The 19,541-nt window shown below is 44.3% G+C and overlaps 1 protein-coding gene across 3 annotated transcripts in view; it reads left to right on the top strand.

Annotated features, from left to right (window-relative positions):
- Positions 1-4,001: 4,001 nt before the first annotated feature.
- Positions 4,002-19,541, top strand: part of LOC308597652 (uncharacterized protein) — a 47,274-nt gene continuing 31,734 nt past the window's right edge. The window contains exons 1-7 of one of the 3 annotated variants that reach the window (XM_081213566.1): positions 4,002-4,405; positions 7,468-9,600; positions 11,710-11,824; positions 13,316-13,398; positions 13,991-14,116; positions 15,569-15,627; positions 15,923-16,073. In XM_081213566.1, the coding sequence (XP_081069692.1) occupies positions 7,584-9,600; positions 11,710-11,824; positions 13,316-13,398; positions 13,991-14,116; positions 15,569-15,627; positions 15,923-16,073 (2,551 nt within the window). In that variant the 5' untranslated portion in view covers positions 4,002-4,405; positions 7,468-7,583. The remainder of the gene's footprint in view (positions 4,406-7,467; positions 9,601-11,709; positions 11,825-13,315; positions 13,399-13,990; positions 14,117-15,568; positions 15,628-15,922; positions 16,074-19,541) is intronic. The other 2 variants (XM_081213565.1, XM_081213567.1) reach the window with 2 other exon arrangements.

The following is a 19,541-nucleotide window of genomic DNA, read 5'->3' as shown; positions in this document are numbered from 1 at the left end:
TCACACAGATGGTAAGTGAAACCAAACAATGATGCGTCAGTGCCATCTTCTGAGCTTTTAGCATAATCCTTGTCTAATGGATGCTGAGAAGAGGCGGTTAAGGGGTGATATGATAGCCATGTTCAAATATATAAAAGGATGTCACATAGAGGAGGGAGAAAGGTTGTTTTCTGCTGCTCCAGAGAAGCGGACACGGAGCAATGGATCCAAACTACAAGAAAGAAGATTCCACCTAAACATTCGGAAGAACTTCCTGACAGTAAGAGCTGTTTGACAGTGGAATTTGCTGCCAAGGAGTGTGGTGGAGTCTCCTACTTTGGAGGTCTTTAAGCAGAGGCTTGACAACCATATGTCAGGAGTGCTCTGATGGTGTTTCCTGCTTGGCAGGGGGTTGGACTCGATGGCCCTTGTGGTCTCTTCTAACTCTATGATTCTATGATTCTATGATTACATTTATTACCCAGCCTTCACCAGCAGGTTCCAGGGCAGGGTATAACAGATCACAGTCACAGGACCAACATCCATTATGAATACAGTACCAAGAACCATCCTGGATTAAAATATAAGGCAATTAGAAACCCTTAATAAAAACAATGGCTAATTTGAAAATTAGGATTTGGGTGATTTTTGATGGAGATGTCAGGCATTGAACCCGGGACCTTCTGCATGCAAACAGATGCTCCACCACTAAGCTGTGACCCTTCCCTCAGCTTCTCCTAGGTGACAGAGATAAGGCAAGGGATGGAACAGAGGCAGTCCAGATCACCCAGTACTAGGCAACCATAATAAGCTAACTGCAATCCTATTCATGTCTATTCTAAAGGAAAGTCCCATTGAGATCAATTATTCCCAAGTGGGTATAGTTTTGTAGCCTTAATGTCTCTGAACTGGAGTTTGGTCTCCCTCTGTTTAGTCATTTGGTACACATACAATTTTGACATTTTGGAGTTAATTCATTCAACACATTTTTCTCTGCAGGATCGGCTCTAAGCATGCATAGATATGTGCTTTTTCGGGGGACACACACAGGGGTATGCATACCCCTAAACATTTTGTGAATCTAAGTTTGACCTCATTGAGGGGCAGTACTTCAATATGAGTAGGAAAATGAGAGCACTGGCTGATATGCACAAGTGTAATGCATGAACTGGGCGACTGCAGTTGGTCAGCAGCAATTGGCATTGTCACAAAAGCTGCAGCACATATGGAATTTGCTACTGACCATCAGTGCTTTTTTAAAAGAGTTATAGTAAAGTTATAGTAAGCGCCACACTTTTAACACACTTAAAACATTGTCCAGTGATAGTACGGAACATGAAACTCCAGTCTTGCCTCCTGTGGCTCAAGGAGGCTTTCACAGGGACCCAAGCAGAAATCTCTCCAGGCCTGCAGCCTGTGATCCTTTTAACTGGAAATGAAGGGGTTGACTGGGAAACCTATATGCAAAACATGGGCTGAACCCCTGAGTGATGGGTCCTCCCCACTTTTCTAAGTAAGAGAAAAACAAAGCTACCTGCCCCAACATTATTTTGAAACAAGCTTTTAAAAATGCAGAAAACAAACACACAGAGAGACCACTCCAGGATTGTAAAATAAATCTTTGGTAAATCACTGAAATGCCTGTGGAACAAGTAAAATAAAATAGCTTGACGCTGGGACTACTAGCAACAATGGCTTAAATTGCAAAGGATAATCTTACTGTGGAAATATTGGATACACAGATTACTTAGTCTATAGTAGACTAAAGTCAGAGAAAAATACTTGTTTTGGAATTTGAGCTGAAGCTTGAACTCCCACATAAGAAATAAACAGAAACTGGGGAGGGGTGTTCAACTAAGGCTTGTTCAGAAGAGACCCCATGAAATTAACAGATTTAACTTAGTTCTGTTCATTAATTTAAGTATTTGTGCACTACTGCAGCCAGTCTTTATGCAGGACTCCAGGGCCCTTGGGTTCAAAATGAGGAAGCACAGCCATCTATGGAGGCATTTCTGACAGTAATGGCAATCAAAGGTAAAAACAAAAACTGAGCCACTCTGAGCACCTCTCCCATTCACGCTTCCTAATAATTTGGAGATATTAGACGAAGTCTTACAGGGGTAAGACCGAAAAAGGAAATCTGTCCATCTCATACTGCCAATATGCAAGTCAATGGTGCAGCAAAACTATGTCCAGCTCTGGTTGCCTCGCCCAGAGAGCTGGAAAAGGTTCAGAACAGGGTAAGCAAAATACTCAAGGGGTTGGAGGAAGGGTTGAGGCATCTGGGGCTTTTTAGTTGGGGTGTGTGTGCGTGTTACAGGTGTAGAGAAGTTATGCAAGGTGTAAAAGATGATGAGAGCACAGCAGAGGTTATATTTTCTGAGAATCCTCCGGAAAAACAATTTCTCAAAGGACCTATTGATGGCATTTTACCATTGTACTGTTGAGAGTGTATTAACTTGTGGTCTCTGTGTGTGGTTTGGGAGCTGCAGGGCCAGGGGAAAAACAATGCTGTCCAGGGTTGTAAAGACTGCGGAGAGATAATTGGGTGCACTCTTCCCACCTTGGATCAAATCTATGCTTCCAGGTGCCATAAGAAAGCTGCAGAGATAGCACAGGATAGTGCGCACCCCGGAAATGATCTCTTTCAGCTTCTGCCTTCTGGAAGAAGGTACAGGGTTATTAAGACTAGGACTAGCCGCCTGAGAAACAGTTTCTATCCAAATGCAATTTTGGTTTTAAACACAGTGTAAGGTAGTCTTGGGACACGGGTGGTGCTGTGGGTTAAACCACGGAGCCTAGGACTTGCCGATCAGAAGGTTGGCAGTTCGAATCCCCGCAACGGGGTGAGCTCCCGTTGCTTGGTCCCTGCTCCTGCCAACCTAGCAGTTCAAAAGCACGTCAAAGTGCAAGTAGATAAATAGGTACCGCTCCGGCAGGAAGGTAAACGGTGTTTCTGTGTGCTGCTCTGGTTCGCCAGAAGCGGCTTAGTCATGCTGGCCACATGCTGGCTCCCTCGGCCAGTAAAGCAAGATGAGCGTTTCAACCCCAGAGTCGGTCAGGGGTCCCTTTACCTAAGGTAGTCTTTATGTGAGTATATTGTATTCAATTATGGGGTATCAGAGTTTTTAGGGGCTGACCAGGCTGGGATAGCAGACTTGTGGGTTTTTGAATGTCTGATGTAGATTTTTTCAATTTCGTTGTTCTGTTTGGTACAAGGACAATAAAGATTATCGTATCGTATCTATCTCACCCAACTGCTATGACCGCAGTGGCGTAGCATGGGTTGTCAGCACCCGGGGCAAGGCAAGTAATTTGCGCCCCTGTTATGTACTGAGTTGAATAGGATCCAAACTGCAGCAGTCTGATTGGTCCTAGAACAATAGGATCCAAATTGCAGCAGTCTGATTAGTACTAGAACAATAGGATTCAGAATTCAGCAGTCTGATTGGTCCTAGAACAATGCAGCAGTATGATTGGTTGGCAGGAACCACCCAATCCTGCTCCAGATAGAAGTGAATCCACAACCTGATTGGCTTACAGTAGAATTCCGGAATTAGCCAATCATGTGCAGCCCATTGTGTAAATAATGTATATAAAGCAGATACTTTGAGGGGACTTTTATTCATTCCTCCTCACCACTATGAGCTGAATAAAGAGCATGAAATCACTTTGCGACTCTGAGTATATTTCAGCCCCCTAACCCGTGGACTTGCGCCCCCTAACCCTAACCCCCAGATGTTGCGCCCGGTGCGGCCAGCCCCCCCCTGCACCCTCCACGCTACGCCACCGTATGACCGATAACAAAGTGGAAGAAGAAAACTCTTTTTTTTTCAGGCTCACGGCGCCTCCTAGTGGAGCCAGCCGGCCTGTGCCGGTTTTTATTCCCTTTCCTCGAAGCCCCTCGAGCCTCCATCTCCTCAGCGTGTCGAACTCGCAAGGAAGTCCAAAGTGTTCCCGGGGAATTTGGCGGCGCCCCGGCAGGGAAGCGGCAGGACGCCCGGCGGCGGCGCCATATGCCAAGGCAGCTGGACCCCCTTCCCGGAGCGGGCTGGAGCTGGCGACCGCGGGGAGTAACGAGGCGAGCCGCTTGGCGCCCCTGAAACGAGAAGCGCTGAGGGGGAAACCGACGTCCCTCTTTGGAGGCTAAGCCGCCTCCCCGCCCGCTTTGCCGACTCCACCCCCAGCGGCCGGTTTCCAGGGGGACAAGAGCCCCGCGCCTCCGTAGGCAGAAGGAGGCGGCTGAGGCGCCACCCGCAGCCTCCCTGCCTGCCTGGCTGCTCCTGCGGGTCGCGGGCGGGAGAGGCGCCGCGCGGGACGGGGCTCCCTGGCGAACCGGGGCGCCCTTCTTCCCGCGCCGACGAGGAGCATCCCGCTCTTCCCCGGCGCGGCCCCGGGAGCCTGGCCTCTGCCGCTTGGTGAGGAGGTGCGTTTCCACTCGTAGCCCCCGTCGGGGACGCGGCTGGCTCGAGTTTTTCTCCTCAGAGGAGAAGCCCCGGGTGCAGCCCTGGCACCGTCCCGCTTCGTCCCGCCTTCGGGCCCTTACTTCGCCCCCCTCTCGGGCACTTGCTGAGGCGAGCGGGCCTTTCCTTCGGCTGCCCTCTACCCTTTCGTGTAAAAAGAGAAATAAACCTCACACAAGCCCCGTGCGTTTTCTGGGCGCGAATCTCTCACGCCTCACCAGAAATTCGCGGGTTTTGTCAGTGACGTAGCGTGGTTTGTCAGCACCCGGGGCAAGGCAAGTAATTTGTGCCCCCAACCCGTGGATTTGCGCCCCCTAACCCGTGGATTTGCACCCCTAACCTGTGGATTTGCGCCCCCTAACCCGTGGATTAGCGCCCCTAACCCTACCCCCCAGATGTTGCGCCCGGTGTGGCCGGCCCCCCCTGCACCCCCCACGCTACGCCACTGGGTTTTGTGAAGGGGCGAACTTGGCGAGGGAGGCGCGCGCGGGGCCAGATCGGATCTTCTGGGCCTGCCGAGCTGGAGGGAAGGAGAGCGCTTTGAAACCTCGCCTGAGACCTAGAAGCGCTGCCTTTCAACAACAAACAGGGTTCCAGAAAGCCCATTACGGCTTCTGGGCAGTATCCAGCCCTTGAGTGCAGGGCTGGATTCACATATAAAATTTAACAGGGGGAGGAAACTGGATGTACCTTTCCAAAATATAAGATAAAAAACAACTATTTTATTTTTATTTCAGTTCAACGGTTACTTTGATAAAATACATATTTTGTTATGTGCAAATGGCTTTAGATAACCTACTAGGTCCATAAATTACCATATGCAGCGGTGTCCAAACTTTTTTCAAAGAGGGCCAGATTTGATGAAGTGAAGGGCCATGAAGTTGTTGTGCTTTTTTATAATTTTACCCCAAAGTTGTTGAGCTTTTCTTAGGATTGAAGTTTTTTTAGGATTTTACCCCAGGAAATAAACTGCCACAGGGGCTGGATTAAACCTACCAGCGGGCCGGATTAGGCCCCCCAAACGAATTTAGGACATGCCTGCCATAGAACATATATTCAGCACAAAAAGCAGTGACAATTTGTTGTTGACGAAGGACAGCTGGACATTACCTTCAGTAGCTGAGGGCCTCATCAAACCTAAATCTGGTCCTGCCTGAGTGCATTCACTGAACTTTGATATATCTGTGCAGCACAGTGCTCTTTTTCTAGAAAAAGAGGTGCCGGATTTGGCCATTAACTTCTCCCTTGTTCTCTTTGAATGGCGGAGCTGAGCTCCAGTGAGCTCCGGCTCTAAAAAAAAGCCCTGTTTATATGTTATGGAGTTGCATCATATTGTATTTATATATAACCTCACACAGCAGCATGTTGGCATATGGAAAGGGTTTACACAGCACACAATGGCCTCATTGCCAGGGAATTTTGATGCTGTGAGACATGTTTTCCCCTCTGTCTTAAGATCCAAGTAACAGTGGACTTACTGCCTTCGGTTGTTAATTAGCATAAGGCAATCACGACAACATGAGTTCATCTAACCCTCTTTTTGAAAAGTCACTGGTGCCTTCTGGGAAATGAAAAAACAAGCTGTATGCATTATTATTTTTTTGCCTGTCTTCTCCAAATCACCCCTTGATGCCTTTGTTTCCTCATCTTTGTCTCTTCCTCCTAGACTTAACATTTATTTCCCATATGGGCTGCCCTTCTCAATATTGAAGCAATATTGAAAGTGAACTGAATTAATATCCTGTCTACAATATTATATTAAAACAAGAGTACAATCAAGTTACACCTTTAGGTGGCAGTTTGAGACTATATTTTATTTTGAAAATGAATACACAGTTTTGTTCATCTGTAATTACTACGGTATATTTGACATGAGAGACATGTGTCCAGTTTTGATTTGTTACAGCCCACGATGACCCAGTTGGCTTTGTGGCCAAGTGCATAACTGAACTTAGCTTCCACATAGCTCAAATTGCCACTGCACCATACTGGTGTCTTTCTCTTCTTGATTATGTGGTTGAAGTAGCTTAGTTTTCTTTTAAAATAATGTCTGGCCCTCAGTCCTGAAAAAGGTGTGTTCAGATATGAAGCTTTCATGTTGCAGCCAGCCTATACCGTGTTTTTATCATTACCGTTTCTAGTAGTGAGCTCAGGTGCTGATTGCTGACAAGATTGTAACAGAATTGGGACTACTAGGAATCAAGAGGGAGGTACAGAGTTGTTTGGGAATTCCTGATTCTTGGAAAAGGACAGAAAAACCAAACCCACCACTGAGAACTGGTCATGCTCACTTGCCCCAGAATGTGACTGTCAGCTAGAAAAGAAAATGTGGGGAGGGAAGAGACAATAGTGGAATGTCCTAGTTCCTCTTAGTTTATACTATTCAATAGGTGACTCAGTGAAACATTTTGTTTCATGCCTACTTGCTCCTTCTAATAACAATCTTTGGTGGCTGAGTGCCTATACATTTAGCAGTGAAACTCAGTAGCAGAGAATTCTGCATATCTAAGAAGTCTCCCAACAAATACACACACACACAGCCACACACAGCACAGTCCAATAAAGACCCATGGGGTTCCAGCAATATAGATAGCAGTTGAGGCTATAGAGGTAAGAATTAGGACTAGATCTGCTTAGCTTCAGCAAAACCCCAACATTTGTACAAATAATTTATTAGGCCCTTTCCCACCATATTGTTTGTTTTTTCATGCATGGTATTGATAAGCCATCTTATAACTATGTTTTTAAGACATCTCACTACAAGATATTAAAACCATTTGAAATGCATAAACAACGAATTTTTGTTCTTCTATTAACCTGATTTTTCTTGACACTTCAGTGGGCTGGTTTTTGCTACAATCTTGTTGGTGATCCCTACCTGTTAGACAAATGCAAAGGTTAAGAAGGTGGCCCTGAATGTAAAATTTATGACAGAATAGACATTTTACTCATGTGGACTATCCTGTTTGCACTGCCAATAAATAATTAGAATAGCTTTCATGTATAACTGTGTTTGTTTCAACAGATTGAGCATCTGTCTCCTAAGGTAGAATCACTCTGCTGGAAGTGAAATTGATATGGCATGTACACAGAATCTGACATTCTCACGACTTAAGCGGGCTAACTTTCTATGGAAGGACAATGTCTGGCACTGTTGGTGATGCTAATAGCCCAAATTCAGTCAAGGCCAAAGGTATCCCATTACATTCTGTAGCTGGTGCTAGCATGGGCTTTCAGCAGCCCAACAAGTCGCTAAGCAGAGGAAATCATTCAATTCAGAGACTCTCTAGCGTGAGCTATCGAAGAACGGAACAAGAAACAAGTAACACAAATGAACCACCACACAGAAAATGTTTAAGCAGTACCTACATATCAAAATTGGATAATCAACTACTTGAGGATGCAAGCATTCCTGAGACACAGAAACTGAGAATGGTTGCAAGCTGGGCAGAATTGTTTCATGATACATCTGTTGTTTGGGACAACCTGCAGGAAGCTGGAAAATCTACCTTGGATTATGATACAGTGGTTCAGAACAGCAGTGGTGAAGATGCCATAAATAAAAATGCTGACAATTTGGAAATGAAGTTATTACATGCGCATGTTTTAAATCCTTTCATAGCCTCTGAAAATAGCTCGGCGCGTGCTGAAAGATGTACTCCTCCTGTTTTTTTATGTTGTAATACATCACCTCATCCTTGCAAGAGTTCTGCTCAAGCAACTAAGCCTGAGAAAGAAGGAAGGGATATTATGCTTTCCACCAACATTTCAGAAGAATGTGAAGTTGAGGATGACATGCATAGTAGCACAAGAGAAGCCAGATCTTTAAATGCTCATAATGTGTGCAAGCTAGATGATTCATGTACAATTACAGTGGACCAGCACAAAAATGAAACTTTTTTTTGGCCTCCTCTCAGTGATAGTTCAGATGAGGAATTTGCAGATGTGAAGATTGATTGTCTAAAACTACCAGAGAGCAAGGAACACACAAGCCCTCTTAACAGTGATGTTGAGGCAGAAAATATTAAACTCATCAATTTATCTGTGCTGGAAGGCAGACACTCCTTCACAAAAAGTTCTGACATCTGTGAAAAATGGAATCTAGGAACAGAAAAGCTCTTGGAGATCAAAGAATACAAATGCAAAGATTTCATGTGGACTCTCAAACCTAAAGCTTCCAGTGGGACCAATGATGTTGGAGAGACTACAGACAGAAACATCCCTTTTCATCTCAAAGTAAAAAAAGATGCATTAAGGGATGGGAGTTCAGACTTTCAGCCTCTAAAGAAAGGCATCGATCAGAGAAATGCATTTAAATCTGAGCATATGCTAGGGATGGTTAAAACTCTAGAAAGGAAGAATATCACAGAAGAACAAGCAAATAGTACATCTAATGGAAACCACTGTAACAGAGAAGAAAGGGAAACAGAATTTAAATTCCTGATGAAAGATCCAGCCATGCAAATTAAGAGTTTCTGTGGGAACACATTAATGAACCCTTCAGAAAACAGTACTTCAGTCTGTTTGAATCACAGTTATAAAAGCACTTGCTTGGGCAGTAGTAGTGACTGCGTTTTGTTAGACATGCTTCTCCAGTTTACTGATAGTGTAGAACCTAAGTCCAATACAGTTCCAATATATGTGCATGGTGATATACATGAAAATGTTTCTGAGGGTGTTGCAAAATCAGTAGTAGGTTCTAAAAAGAATACAGAAGAATTTCTCGTCCCCAGAATAAAAGCTGATGGTGATGAGAAGCTATTTTGGAATGACAAATCCCAGTTTGATTCCAACCACAGTGATAGTGTTTTGGCAAAATATTACTTCTATTTGAGTTATCTCAATAAGTCCAAAAGGCTTCAGCAAGAGGTTGATGGCAATCTTCTTTCTTATCAACAACATTTTGGAATTTCTAAAGAAGAAAAAATATCCGTACTCGACTACCATAAGGGTGGTAATATGTATGAGCATAAGGCTACTGAATATACGAACAATGACGTAAGCTACTGTGAGGATAAAAGTTCTGAGGTTATAAAACAGCAAAGCCTTCCTGAAAAACAGGAATCAAAGTCTTCTTTTTCATGTAACAGCCCTGAACATTTTTCTAATCTATTATTGACGGAAAAGAAACAATTGGAGAATGGACACATTTTGAAAGGTAAAAATAGACTGATGTTGTCTAGCAAGATTGTGATGTATATATATGGTTTTTTACCCTTTTGCATAAAATAATGTGTCAAAATAGCTACATTGTTGTGAACATGGAATATAAGTAGGTATCTGCCAAATTTCATGGAAATGGCTGTGGGGTCTCAGTTTTCTGTGTTACGAACATAGCCTTCAAGCCGTTTGTAAACCCATAAACACACAAAATATGATTGTTTTAAAACTTGTAGCGTACACAAAGGCTTTTTCCAAAAACCTAGGCTGCACTTACTTAACTGAGTGCACACACCACTGAAGACAGTGACACTTCTGAGAAGAAGTACAGGTATATAGGATTGCACTTTCCATATGTTGCACATCAAACTTTTAAGTGCCTTCAGTTAAGCTTCTGTAGCACCCACCGGCTACTATGTGCAAAATGAGTTTGAAAATTGCTCTAATGATGGTGTGCCTCCTTTCTCAGGGACTTTGTATGGGGGAAGAGATGTCTGCCTGTTAATGTACTCACCAGCCCCCAGGCTTTCTAGCCACTTGGAGTGGCTTGGACCTTCACAAAAAGATGGAGAACATTAAAAAAGGCAGCCCTTTGACCACCTCATAATAATGGAAGAATATTTAAAAATCAACATTTTTATGTGGATTTTCAGAAACAACCAATAATATGGGACAGAACATACCTGGAACTGGCCACATGCAGAACTGAGACACACTGTAAATAGACTGATCCATCCATTCCTAGCAAAAGGCTAGGAAATGCCGGGAATTATGAATGAATATCTTTCCCAATATATTATTTATTTGTTATGATTCTACTTAATAACATTAGAAGAATTCTGAGTGACCTGGTCCCATGCTACTCTAGTAATGTTTATAGCGTCGAACCAATATTGGGTGGGGTGAACCAGATGGCACTGCCAGCTCTGGGTTCATTTGAAGTTGTGTCACATCATGGATATGGCTCCTATGCTTCTGCAATAATGCATGGGCAGAAAAAAGGCAAAGAACAAGCCATATCCATGGCCAACACAACATGGCCATTGCTCAACATAAAGCTTAGGAAGGCTGGTTTCAAGCCAGACGGGTTATTGCTTGGTCTAATTGCTATGACACCACTCTTGATAACAGAGTAGGGGTGGAAGTCCTCTTCTGGTCACTCACGTAAGGAGAAGCTGAGCATGTGACACTGCTCTACATTTTCTGGACCAAAACAAGTGTGATGTGGGAACTCTGTGGCCTGTTCTCCCAACACTTCATCATAATCAAAAAGCAGTTGGATCAGAGCTCTAATTTCGATTGGAACAGAAGGTGAGCTCTAAGGGAGTAGAGTTTACCTTTTCCCTTTCTGTGCTGATTTTGTGAGTGAATCTCCTTTCAACTCCCTTTATCATGCCTGTTTTCAGCTCCCAAGCAGAGCTAATAGCAGTTTGGAGAGGGGGGATTGATTGTGGAAGTAGGGGAGAAGAGTTAAACATTATCTCCCTAGCACCACCTCTGCTGTCAAAATCAGAACATCTACAGCTGTTTTTGAGCTTTACTTTCTAATTTGTTTTATGAAAATATTGGGAGAACTGACTGTGGATCTCATAGACCATATCTGCTCTGGCCATTTTAAGTTGCCTTTTGTACCATCCATGCCTTACGCTTGGCAGTGAATTAAAAGAGAAGATGGTCTGAATGTATATTTGGGAATGAATTCATATGTAAATATTGGCGCTGTGGTCTAAACCACTGCGTCTCTTGGGCTTGCCGATCAGAAAGTTGGCAGTTTGAGTCCATGCAATGGGGTGAGGTCCTGTCCCAGATAAATAGGTACTGCTACAGTGGGAAGGTAAATGGTCTTTCTATTGCACCAGAAGTGGTTTAGTCATGCTGGCCATGACTCGGAAAGCTGTCTGGACAAACACCAGCTCCTTCAGCCTGAAGCGAGATGGGCGCCGCACCCCATAGTCACCTTTGACTGGGCATAACCATCCAGGGGTCCTTTACCTTTACCTCATATGGAAATACGCATCCATGTTTGTAGATGATTATGTCATAACCCTTGAGTCTGCTTTTATTGTTATGACTATGGAACTACCTGTGACTGCATTGTCTTTTGTAGGCAAGAAGCTTTTGGGGGCCATGAAAATCAGCAGAGATGCAGTTGGTTTTAAGAGGTGTTCTGAGAGATCCAGCACTGTATGTGCATCTTTCACACAGAGGGAGCGGAAGCCAAGGTTTGCCCTTTTATGTTTTAATATTTACCATCCAGTGATGTGTTATTGAATGTATTTTGTTGGCTTTTGAAAGAAGGATGGGTTTGCCCTGATTCCCTGCAGGTAGCCTAAGTGAAATGTCTGTGTTAATTTCCCATGATGTCAAGATTAAAGTTTTACAAAGAAACTAATAGACCATCCCTTAAAAAACAATGGTTTATGTCTTTAAGAGAACTTTGATTTATTGTGGTTTTCCCTGCAGACCTCTTCTCATTTAATTTAAAAGGCTAGTTGGGAAAGTGTTTCATTAGAGCTGATACAAGAAACCCTAATATTAGTTGTAATCACTTTCTACACCTATGTGTACATTTTTTCAGCATCATAATTATGTGTTATCAAAATGTATGGGTTTCATCAGCGATGAATATATTCATCATGTTTTGTGCTTACATAGGCAGACATTAGTTGATCATTTTTTTTCTTTTGGAATATCTTTTGTGTGAGTTAATTTAAGCAATTAAAATACATTATTTGCCTTTTAACTGATTAATTACAATTTAAATAAGTCTGTGTTTTACCAAAACAGAAATTATAAGGTGTCTTTTGCAATCATTAATGAAGTGTAAAGTATCTACTTACAATCTAATCCCTGTTACTATACAAAGCTATTTTGTCCTTTTGTCCTTTTCTTATAAAATTTAATAACCCCTCAAAGATAAACATGTATATTCTTAATCTGTAGTTCGCCCAACTGAAAGTCCTTCTCCACAAAAATATTGTGAGAAAGGTCGCTATTATTCTTTCCTTTTAGATACCGTAGTTTAGAGGGGACAGTGGCTCAGTTTAGGTATGATAATTTTGAGCTGATTAAACCTTGATTTATTGGCCATGTGCTTGTGTGTTCCATCTTCTCCTGCATATTTATTTATTCATTGTTGCCTTATTTGAATGTGTCCAGGTGACCTACACACACTATTAAAAAACAACCATCATTTTAACAATAAAACAGTACTTTGCTTTGCCACATCTCTCTCTTGATTACAGTTTCCTGTAACTTCTGAACCTGGTTTTAACTTCTGGTTTGTAAGTCCCAATTAAACCATGGTTTCTTGATTTGGCTGTGAGAAGCAAGAATAGACTCATATAGGAAGGAACAAGGAAGGGGAATGTGATGATATATCTCATTATTTGACTCATAGCAAATGATAAGCCATGGTTTATGTCTGAACTGTGTCACTGTCTTACCCAAGAATGAGAAAGGAATTGAAGCCATATATCCAACATAGATGTCATCTTTCCCCAACCTGGTGCCCTCCATATTCATTTGTACTACATCTCCCATCATCCTGACTGTTGGCTATGCTGGCTGTGGTTTACGAGAGTTGAAGTACAAAATATTTAGAGGGCCCCAGGCAGGGGAATACTTTTCTAAGTCAAACACTCCATCCATCCATATTGGCTCTTGTGGAGTATTTTATTTCCATTTAATTTTGTTTGTTTTTCTTTCAATAGATCACAACATACTCAAAGACCAGCACAGACCAGTGAAAGAACAAGGAAAGGAAGTTATAAATCTCAGATCTGTCCATCTTCAGGTGTGTGAAATCTGGAGTGACCTACTTGGTGTCAAAGCCTCTGTTCTTATATTTGTTTCCATGCGTTGCATGTGAAAGGGGTGCAGGATTGTGACAGTTGGCACTGTCCTTGCAGGAAACGAGAGCTGCCCCCACCCTGTTTCCTCATGCTTTGCATTGTGGGAGACTTCAGAATGAGTGGCAGGAAAACATGTGTCTGCAAGAAGATCAAATCTATCCATTCTTAAGGAAATCAGCCCTGAGTGCTCACTGGAAGGACAGATCCTGAAGCTGAGGCTCCAATACTTTGGCCACCTCATGAGAAGAGAAGACTCCCTGGAAAAGACCCAGATGTTGGGAAAGATGGAGGGCACAAGGAGAAGGGGACGACAGAGGATGAGATGGTTGGGCAGTGTTCTCAAAGCTACCAACATGAGTTTGACCAAACTGTGGGAGGCAGTGGAAGACAGGAGTGCCTGGCGTGCTCTGGTCCAAGGGGTCACAAAGAGATGGACATGACTAAACAACAATTTCTTGACCTTGTACCTAAATGTTTGTAGAATAGGATATATTGCTACAATAAGCCTTCTTACACATTTCTGCTTTAATGTAGGCTGCAACCCTTGTAAACAGACCAGTATGCATTCCGCCTCTGAAACAACTGTACCATGTAAAGATCAGAAGAAAACATCTAATAATCAGAACACAAGGAAAAGTTTTCTTACAAATGCAAATGCATGTAAGTTAATGCCTATATATATATTGTGAACTGAGATACAGCTGTCAATCATTCTGTGGGTTTCTTTTGTTGGGGGGGGCATATCTCTTGTTTTTTCATAGAAGTGAAACCAATTGTATACAGGAAAAAACCCCAAACCCCAATTGGGTATGCATAATCTTCTGGGCCTCACCTAAAACAACTCAGTAGATTTTGGTCCTAATACATTTAGCATGTGATATCCATCACTGGGCAATCCGCACTGTCCACTTTAGTGAAAAGGAAGATGTATATGTGTGAATCAGTTGGACAAGTAAAGTGCATTTTGATCCGTTGGAAATACGATGAGTGTGTATTTTCTGATATCTCTGGAAGAGTAACTGCGTTCAGAAAATCTACAGACCAAACAAAAAACACGTCCCTGCCCTCACAGGTCTCTTGCTTGTGCAAGCTCCTCCATTTATTTCATGGGGAATTTTACTTATTTCCAATGAATTAGGTAGGAAAACCTGGTATGCACATCTCAGCTTCTGTGCCCATAAGAAATATCTGAATTGTGGCATTGCAATTTTCTTTTTTGTGTATTGAGGTAGATGTTGGAAAATGAGAGTACCCCTAAAAATTTCTTTTGGGAAAAAAGCACTGGGAATACATGTACAAAGGTTTCAGGGTGAGGCTGAGAAGCTGCACTCTGGTGACAGGAACATAAGAAGCCATCTTATACCAAGATGAAGGGTCTATCTAGCTCACATGGTCTGTTGACAGTCAGCAGCTGCCCAGGAATTTGAACACGAATCTTCCTTTCTCCATCTTACCTGGAGATGCCATGGTTTGAACCTGGGGTATGCAAAATACAGTAAGTGCTCTACCACTGAGCATACTTGCAGAATATTATTCTGTGATCCTCAATTCTGCATGGAGAATTAAATGGAGACAAATGTGGAGCACAAGGGTGTTTTAGCATCCAGCACTTCCATTGATTAATTGATTATTAATTAATTTGGAGCTTGTCAGTTCCTCCTCCTCCTCCTCCTTGCTTTCCAGAGCCGAGTTGATCTGCCAATGAGCTCCTGAAGCAAACAGAAGGTGTCATGTGAAAAACAACAACACCCAAACCTCTCTTTAGATAAAAGACTTACATTTTTTAAACAATTTTTCACAGGGTAATTCAATAGATGAACTATATACAGTCATGATGCAAAAATTGACATGATCCCATTTGAATACTGGGCTTTTCTAAGAGAGCTTCACTATTTGCAGTTATAGCGGAACCCATTGCTGTGCAGTAATTCTTATAGGCTTATGTCTGTTATAGGCTGGTATTAAAAAATATTCAGGCTACAGATTTTTTGAGACACAATGCAATTCAGATAAGGTCAAGTTATGCAGTATTTTGATCAAAAGGATTCTGAAAGGTTTGCCGAATTAGTGCAACTTTAGGGGATCCCACGTCAAATCTTTTTGCTTCCACAGGGACAGAACTCAGACAGGAGCATGAAACTGCTGTTAAAGAATATGATGAAATAAATACAGTAAGTATATTTTATGGTAAGTATATTTTGTGTGCTGAATAACATAGAAGTTAGAAGTTTTGGAAACAATTTTTTAAGATGGGAGACTGACGTGTTTCCGTTCCATCAAGAATAGGCTCCTCACAGTTGCTAGTGAGACAAAGAAAATTCAGTTTTGAAATTGGATCAACTGAGTTTTATTTCCTTGCTGTCTTGCTCAGGTGTGTGCCATTACTTTGTAGTTGACTGGCTGCATTCCGCCCCCTGCCCCCCCCATTATTTGGCACAACAAACAGGAATCTTTTTTGATTTTTAGGAATGGCATAGTGACAGCAAGCTCTTACCATGGCTCCTCCTTCCTGATGAATTGTGGCTTTGCATCTTCTCACTGCTGACTCATAAAGATATTACTCGGGTTTCCCAAGTTTGTCAACGTTTTTATCGGCTTGCAGGAGATGAGTCCTTCTGTAAGTACCTTTGGGAATGGATAAACAGTAAGGTAACCAGCCTGGCAAATTCAGGCACCATGGTGCCTGCAAAGGCTTTCACTGGTGCCCTGGGTGGGTGACCCAGGTTCTGAGGTCTCATGGGGAGCGGGGAGTCCCTAGTCCTCCTAAAAAGAAAGTTATTGAGCAAAATGTGAAAGCACTTTCTAAGCAATTTCTGTAAAATGAGATCAAGTATGGGCATCTTGTACTCGTTCTGAGGAATGTTCATTGCTGCTATTAGACACAAACAGTGTATGTTTGTGTAACTCAGGACCAGTCAATGATCAGGACCAGTAGGACATAGCTGACTTAGTACGGTAAGCATAAGTTTGTCAGGGAGGCTGTCTTGTCTTATTTTGTCTTACACCACATACTCCCTGGCAGCCATTTTGTTATGTCACATCCCCACATAGCAGCTATTTTTTGACTGGCGCCTCCACACCCTCAAAATTTGATATATGCCTGTTGGTCCAGAAACACCCCCCCCCCAAATTCTACACACAGAAACTGACTGTATGGGCAGATGAAAATTACTTCAGTAGTGGTGATGAGACATCTGAGGGCAGAAGGCTCGCTTTTAGGGTGCCAGGCAGCCTACATGATGCACACAGCTCTGTGGCCCCCCTCACCCCATTGCCCCCCACTCACTGCTCTTCCTGGTGCTTGCTCTCTGCCAATTTGGAGCACATACTGTAATGGTGTGAGCGGGCATAGCATTAGTACAGCAATGCTTGTGATACCTGCTGGAACCTGTTGCATTGCATCCATTGTCAGTCATACTCAGAGTAGGCCCACTGAAATTAATCGACCTGATTAGCTTAGGTCTATTAATTTCATTGGGTTTACTATGAAAAGGATTAGCACTGTGATACAGCCAGTTATACTTATTGTGTATGTTTTCCTGCCTCACAAAATAGTAAATCCACGTCTATCTATCGTCTACCTATCATCAAAGAATCCAGCAGAATCCTTTGATGGATCCAAGTCACTTCTATGAACAGAAGGAGGCCTTCTGCTTACAGAAGGTCTGGATCCAACCTGCCACGTGGGGCAGAGCTGCTATACTACCTTCTGGACAGGTGGGTTGCTACTGCATCCAAGGAGGCAGGGGGTGAGGTTGGAGTGGTGCAAGTGCACTGATGAAGCCAATCCAGCACTCCTGCTGGTGTGTTTGCACTGTGCCAGTCTTCCTGCCACTTTACCCCTTGCTCCTACTGGTAGGCAAGAGCAACTTTCCTTCTGAGAAGCTAGGAAAGAAGAAGAAGAAGAAGAGTTTGGATTTGATATCCTGCCTTTCACTCCCTTTGAGGAGTCTCAAAGCGGCTAACATTCTCCTTTCCCTTCCTCCCCCACAACAAACACTCTGTGAGGTGAGTGAGGCTGAGAGACTTGAAAGAAGTGTGACTGGCCCAAGGTCACCCAGCAGCTGCAGGTGGAGGAGCAGAGACGCGAACCCGGTTCCCCAGATTACGAGACTACTGCTCTTCTGGCTACAGAGCCATGGCTTCTTCTCTTTGGATAATGAAGGGGCCTTGTGATTTTTCTACAGAGAAATTAAACTTCTCATTTTACTACTTCCTTCCTTAAAAAGGAAAAACAGAAACAAAACGATGTTTGTTTAAAGTGCCAGATCCCGTTGTATGAAAGTGGGCCGGCTTCTGCGGGCAAATTTCTGAGAAAAGGAGCGTGCTTAGGGCTGTGGCTAGGGAGGAAAACAAACTGAAGGTCAACTGCTGTAGCAGGTACACCTGCGCTTGTGCCACATTCCCACACTGAATTCCAAAGCAAATACTGAACACCTTGGGCAAACAAAGGTGGGCAATTAGACAAAGCCAAGTGCTGCAATTCACTAATGCTGCATAAATGTTGTAGAAGCGAGTGCCTCTTTGAGTTTTGTGCTTTGTTTTTAATAACCAAGGTTAGCGTTATGCCTGATCTTTGAATCTTTACAGAAAACTTCTGGTTTGTTTTGTTGTTGAAGCAGCTTGCAAACAAGAGAGAAAAGAGCAAATTTATGGCAAAAGTTTCAGTAAGGGGAGGGAATGGGTGAAGATATGTATGAACTTCAGTAAATAAGCCAAACAGTAAAATAAGTTTGATTTCCTGGAGGGCAGGTAATGCAGAGTTCTTTGTGGTGACCTTTGTGGTGAACTTTCCGGTGACTTGGATGCAGCCAGGATTGCCCGACATATCTTTTATTTCTTTTGATTTTCTGAAGTGAATGCTTTAAGCATGGTTGGTGTTGCAAACAAGGTTTAAACTTTATGGGAAGAAAATTGAAGGAAATAATGACTGAGCAGGAGGTAACAAGGAAATAACTTTCAAGCAATATGATTACCGTATTTTTCGCCCTATAAGACGCACTTTTTCCCCTCCAAAAATGAAGGGGAAATGTGGGTGCGTCTTATGGGGCGAATGCAGACTCCTTGGCTTCAGCGATAGCAACACGAAGCCTTCGAAGCCTGCGCTCCGGAGGCTTCGCGTTGCTTCCGCTGAAGCCAGGAGAGTCTGCTGTTTGAGGCTGGCGGTGGAGGAAAGCAGCGCTTCCCCCATCGCCAGCCCCAGAGGATGGGGGGCAGCAGGAAGGCGCGCGACGCCTTGCTGCTACTCTCCAACCCGGGTTTGAGGCTGGCGGTGGGGAAAGCAGCGCTTCCCCCATCGCCAGCCCCAGAGGATGGGGGGCAGCAGGAAGGCGCGCGACGCCTTGCCGCTGCTCTCCAACCCGGGTTTGAGGCTGGCGGTGGGGAAAGCAGCACTTCCCCCATCGCCAGCCCCAGAGGATGGGGGGCAGCAGGAAGGCACGCAACGCCTTGCCGCTGCTCTCCAACCCGGGTTTGAGGCTGGCGGTGGGGAAAGCAGCGCTTCCCCCATCGCCAGCCCCAGAGGATGGGGGGCAGCAGGAAGGCGCGCGACGCCTTGCCGCTGCTCTCCAACCCGGGTTTGAGGCTGGCGGTGGGGAAAGCAGCGCTTCCCCCATCGCCAGCCCCAGAGGATGGGGGGCAGCAGGAAGGCGCGCGACGCCTTGCCACTACTCTCCAACCCGGGTTTGAGGCTGGCGGTGGGGAAAGCAGCGCTTCCCCCATCGCCAGCCCCAGAGGATGGGGGGCAGCAGGAAGGCGCGCGACGCCTTGCCGCTGCTCTCCAACCCGGGTTTGAGGCTGGCGGTGGGGAAAGCAGCACTTCCCCCATCGCCAGCCCCAGAGGATGGGGGGCAGCAGGAAGGCGTGCGACGCCTTGCCGCTGCTCTCCAACCCGGGTTTGAGGCTGGCGGTGGGGAAAGCAGCGCTTCCCCCATTGCCAGCCCCAGAGGATGGGGGGCAGCAGGAAGGCACGCGACGCCTAGCCGCTGCTCTCCAACCCTCCTTTGGGCTTTTGCGGGAGATGGGGAAATTCCCCCACCTCCCGCAAAAGCAGGCAAAAGCCGTGCGCTCTTTAAAGGGGCTCCCC

This window comes from Podarcis bocagei (genome assembly GCF_964188305.1).
Source record: "Podarcis bocagei genome assembly, chromosome: 11".
NCBI lineage: Eukaryota > Metazoa > Chordata > Lepidosauria > Squamata > Lacertidae > Podarcis > Podarcis bocagei.
This window is presented reverse-complemented; position numbering and strand designations above follow the sequence as displayed.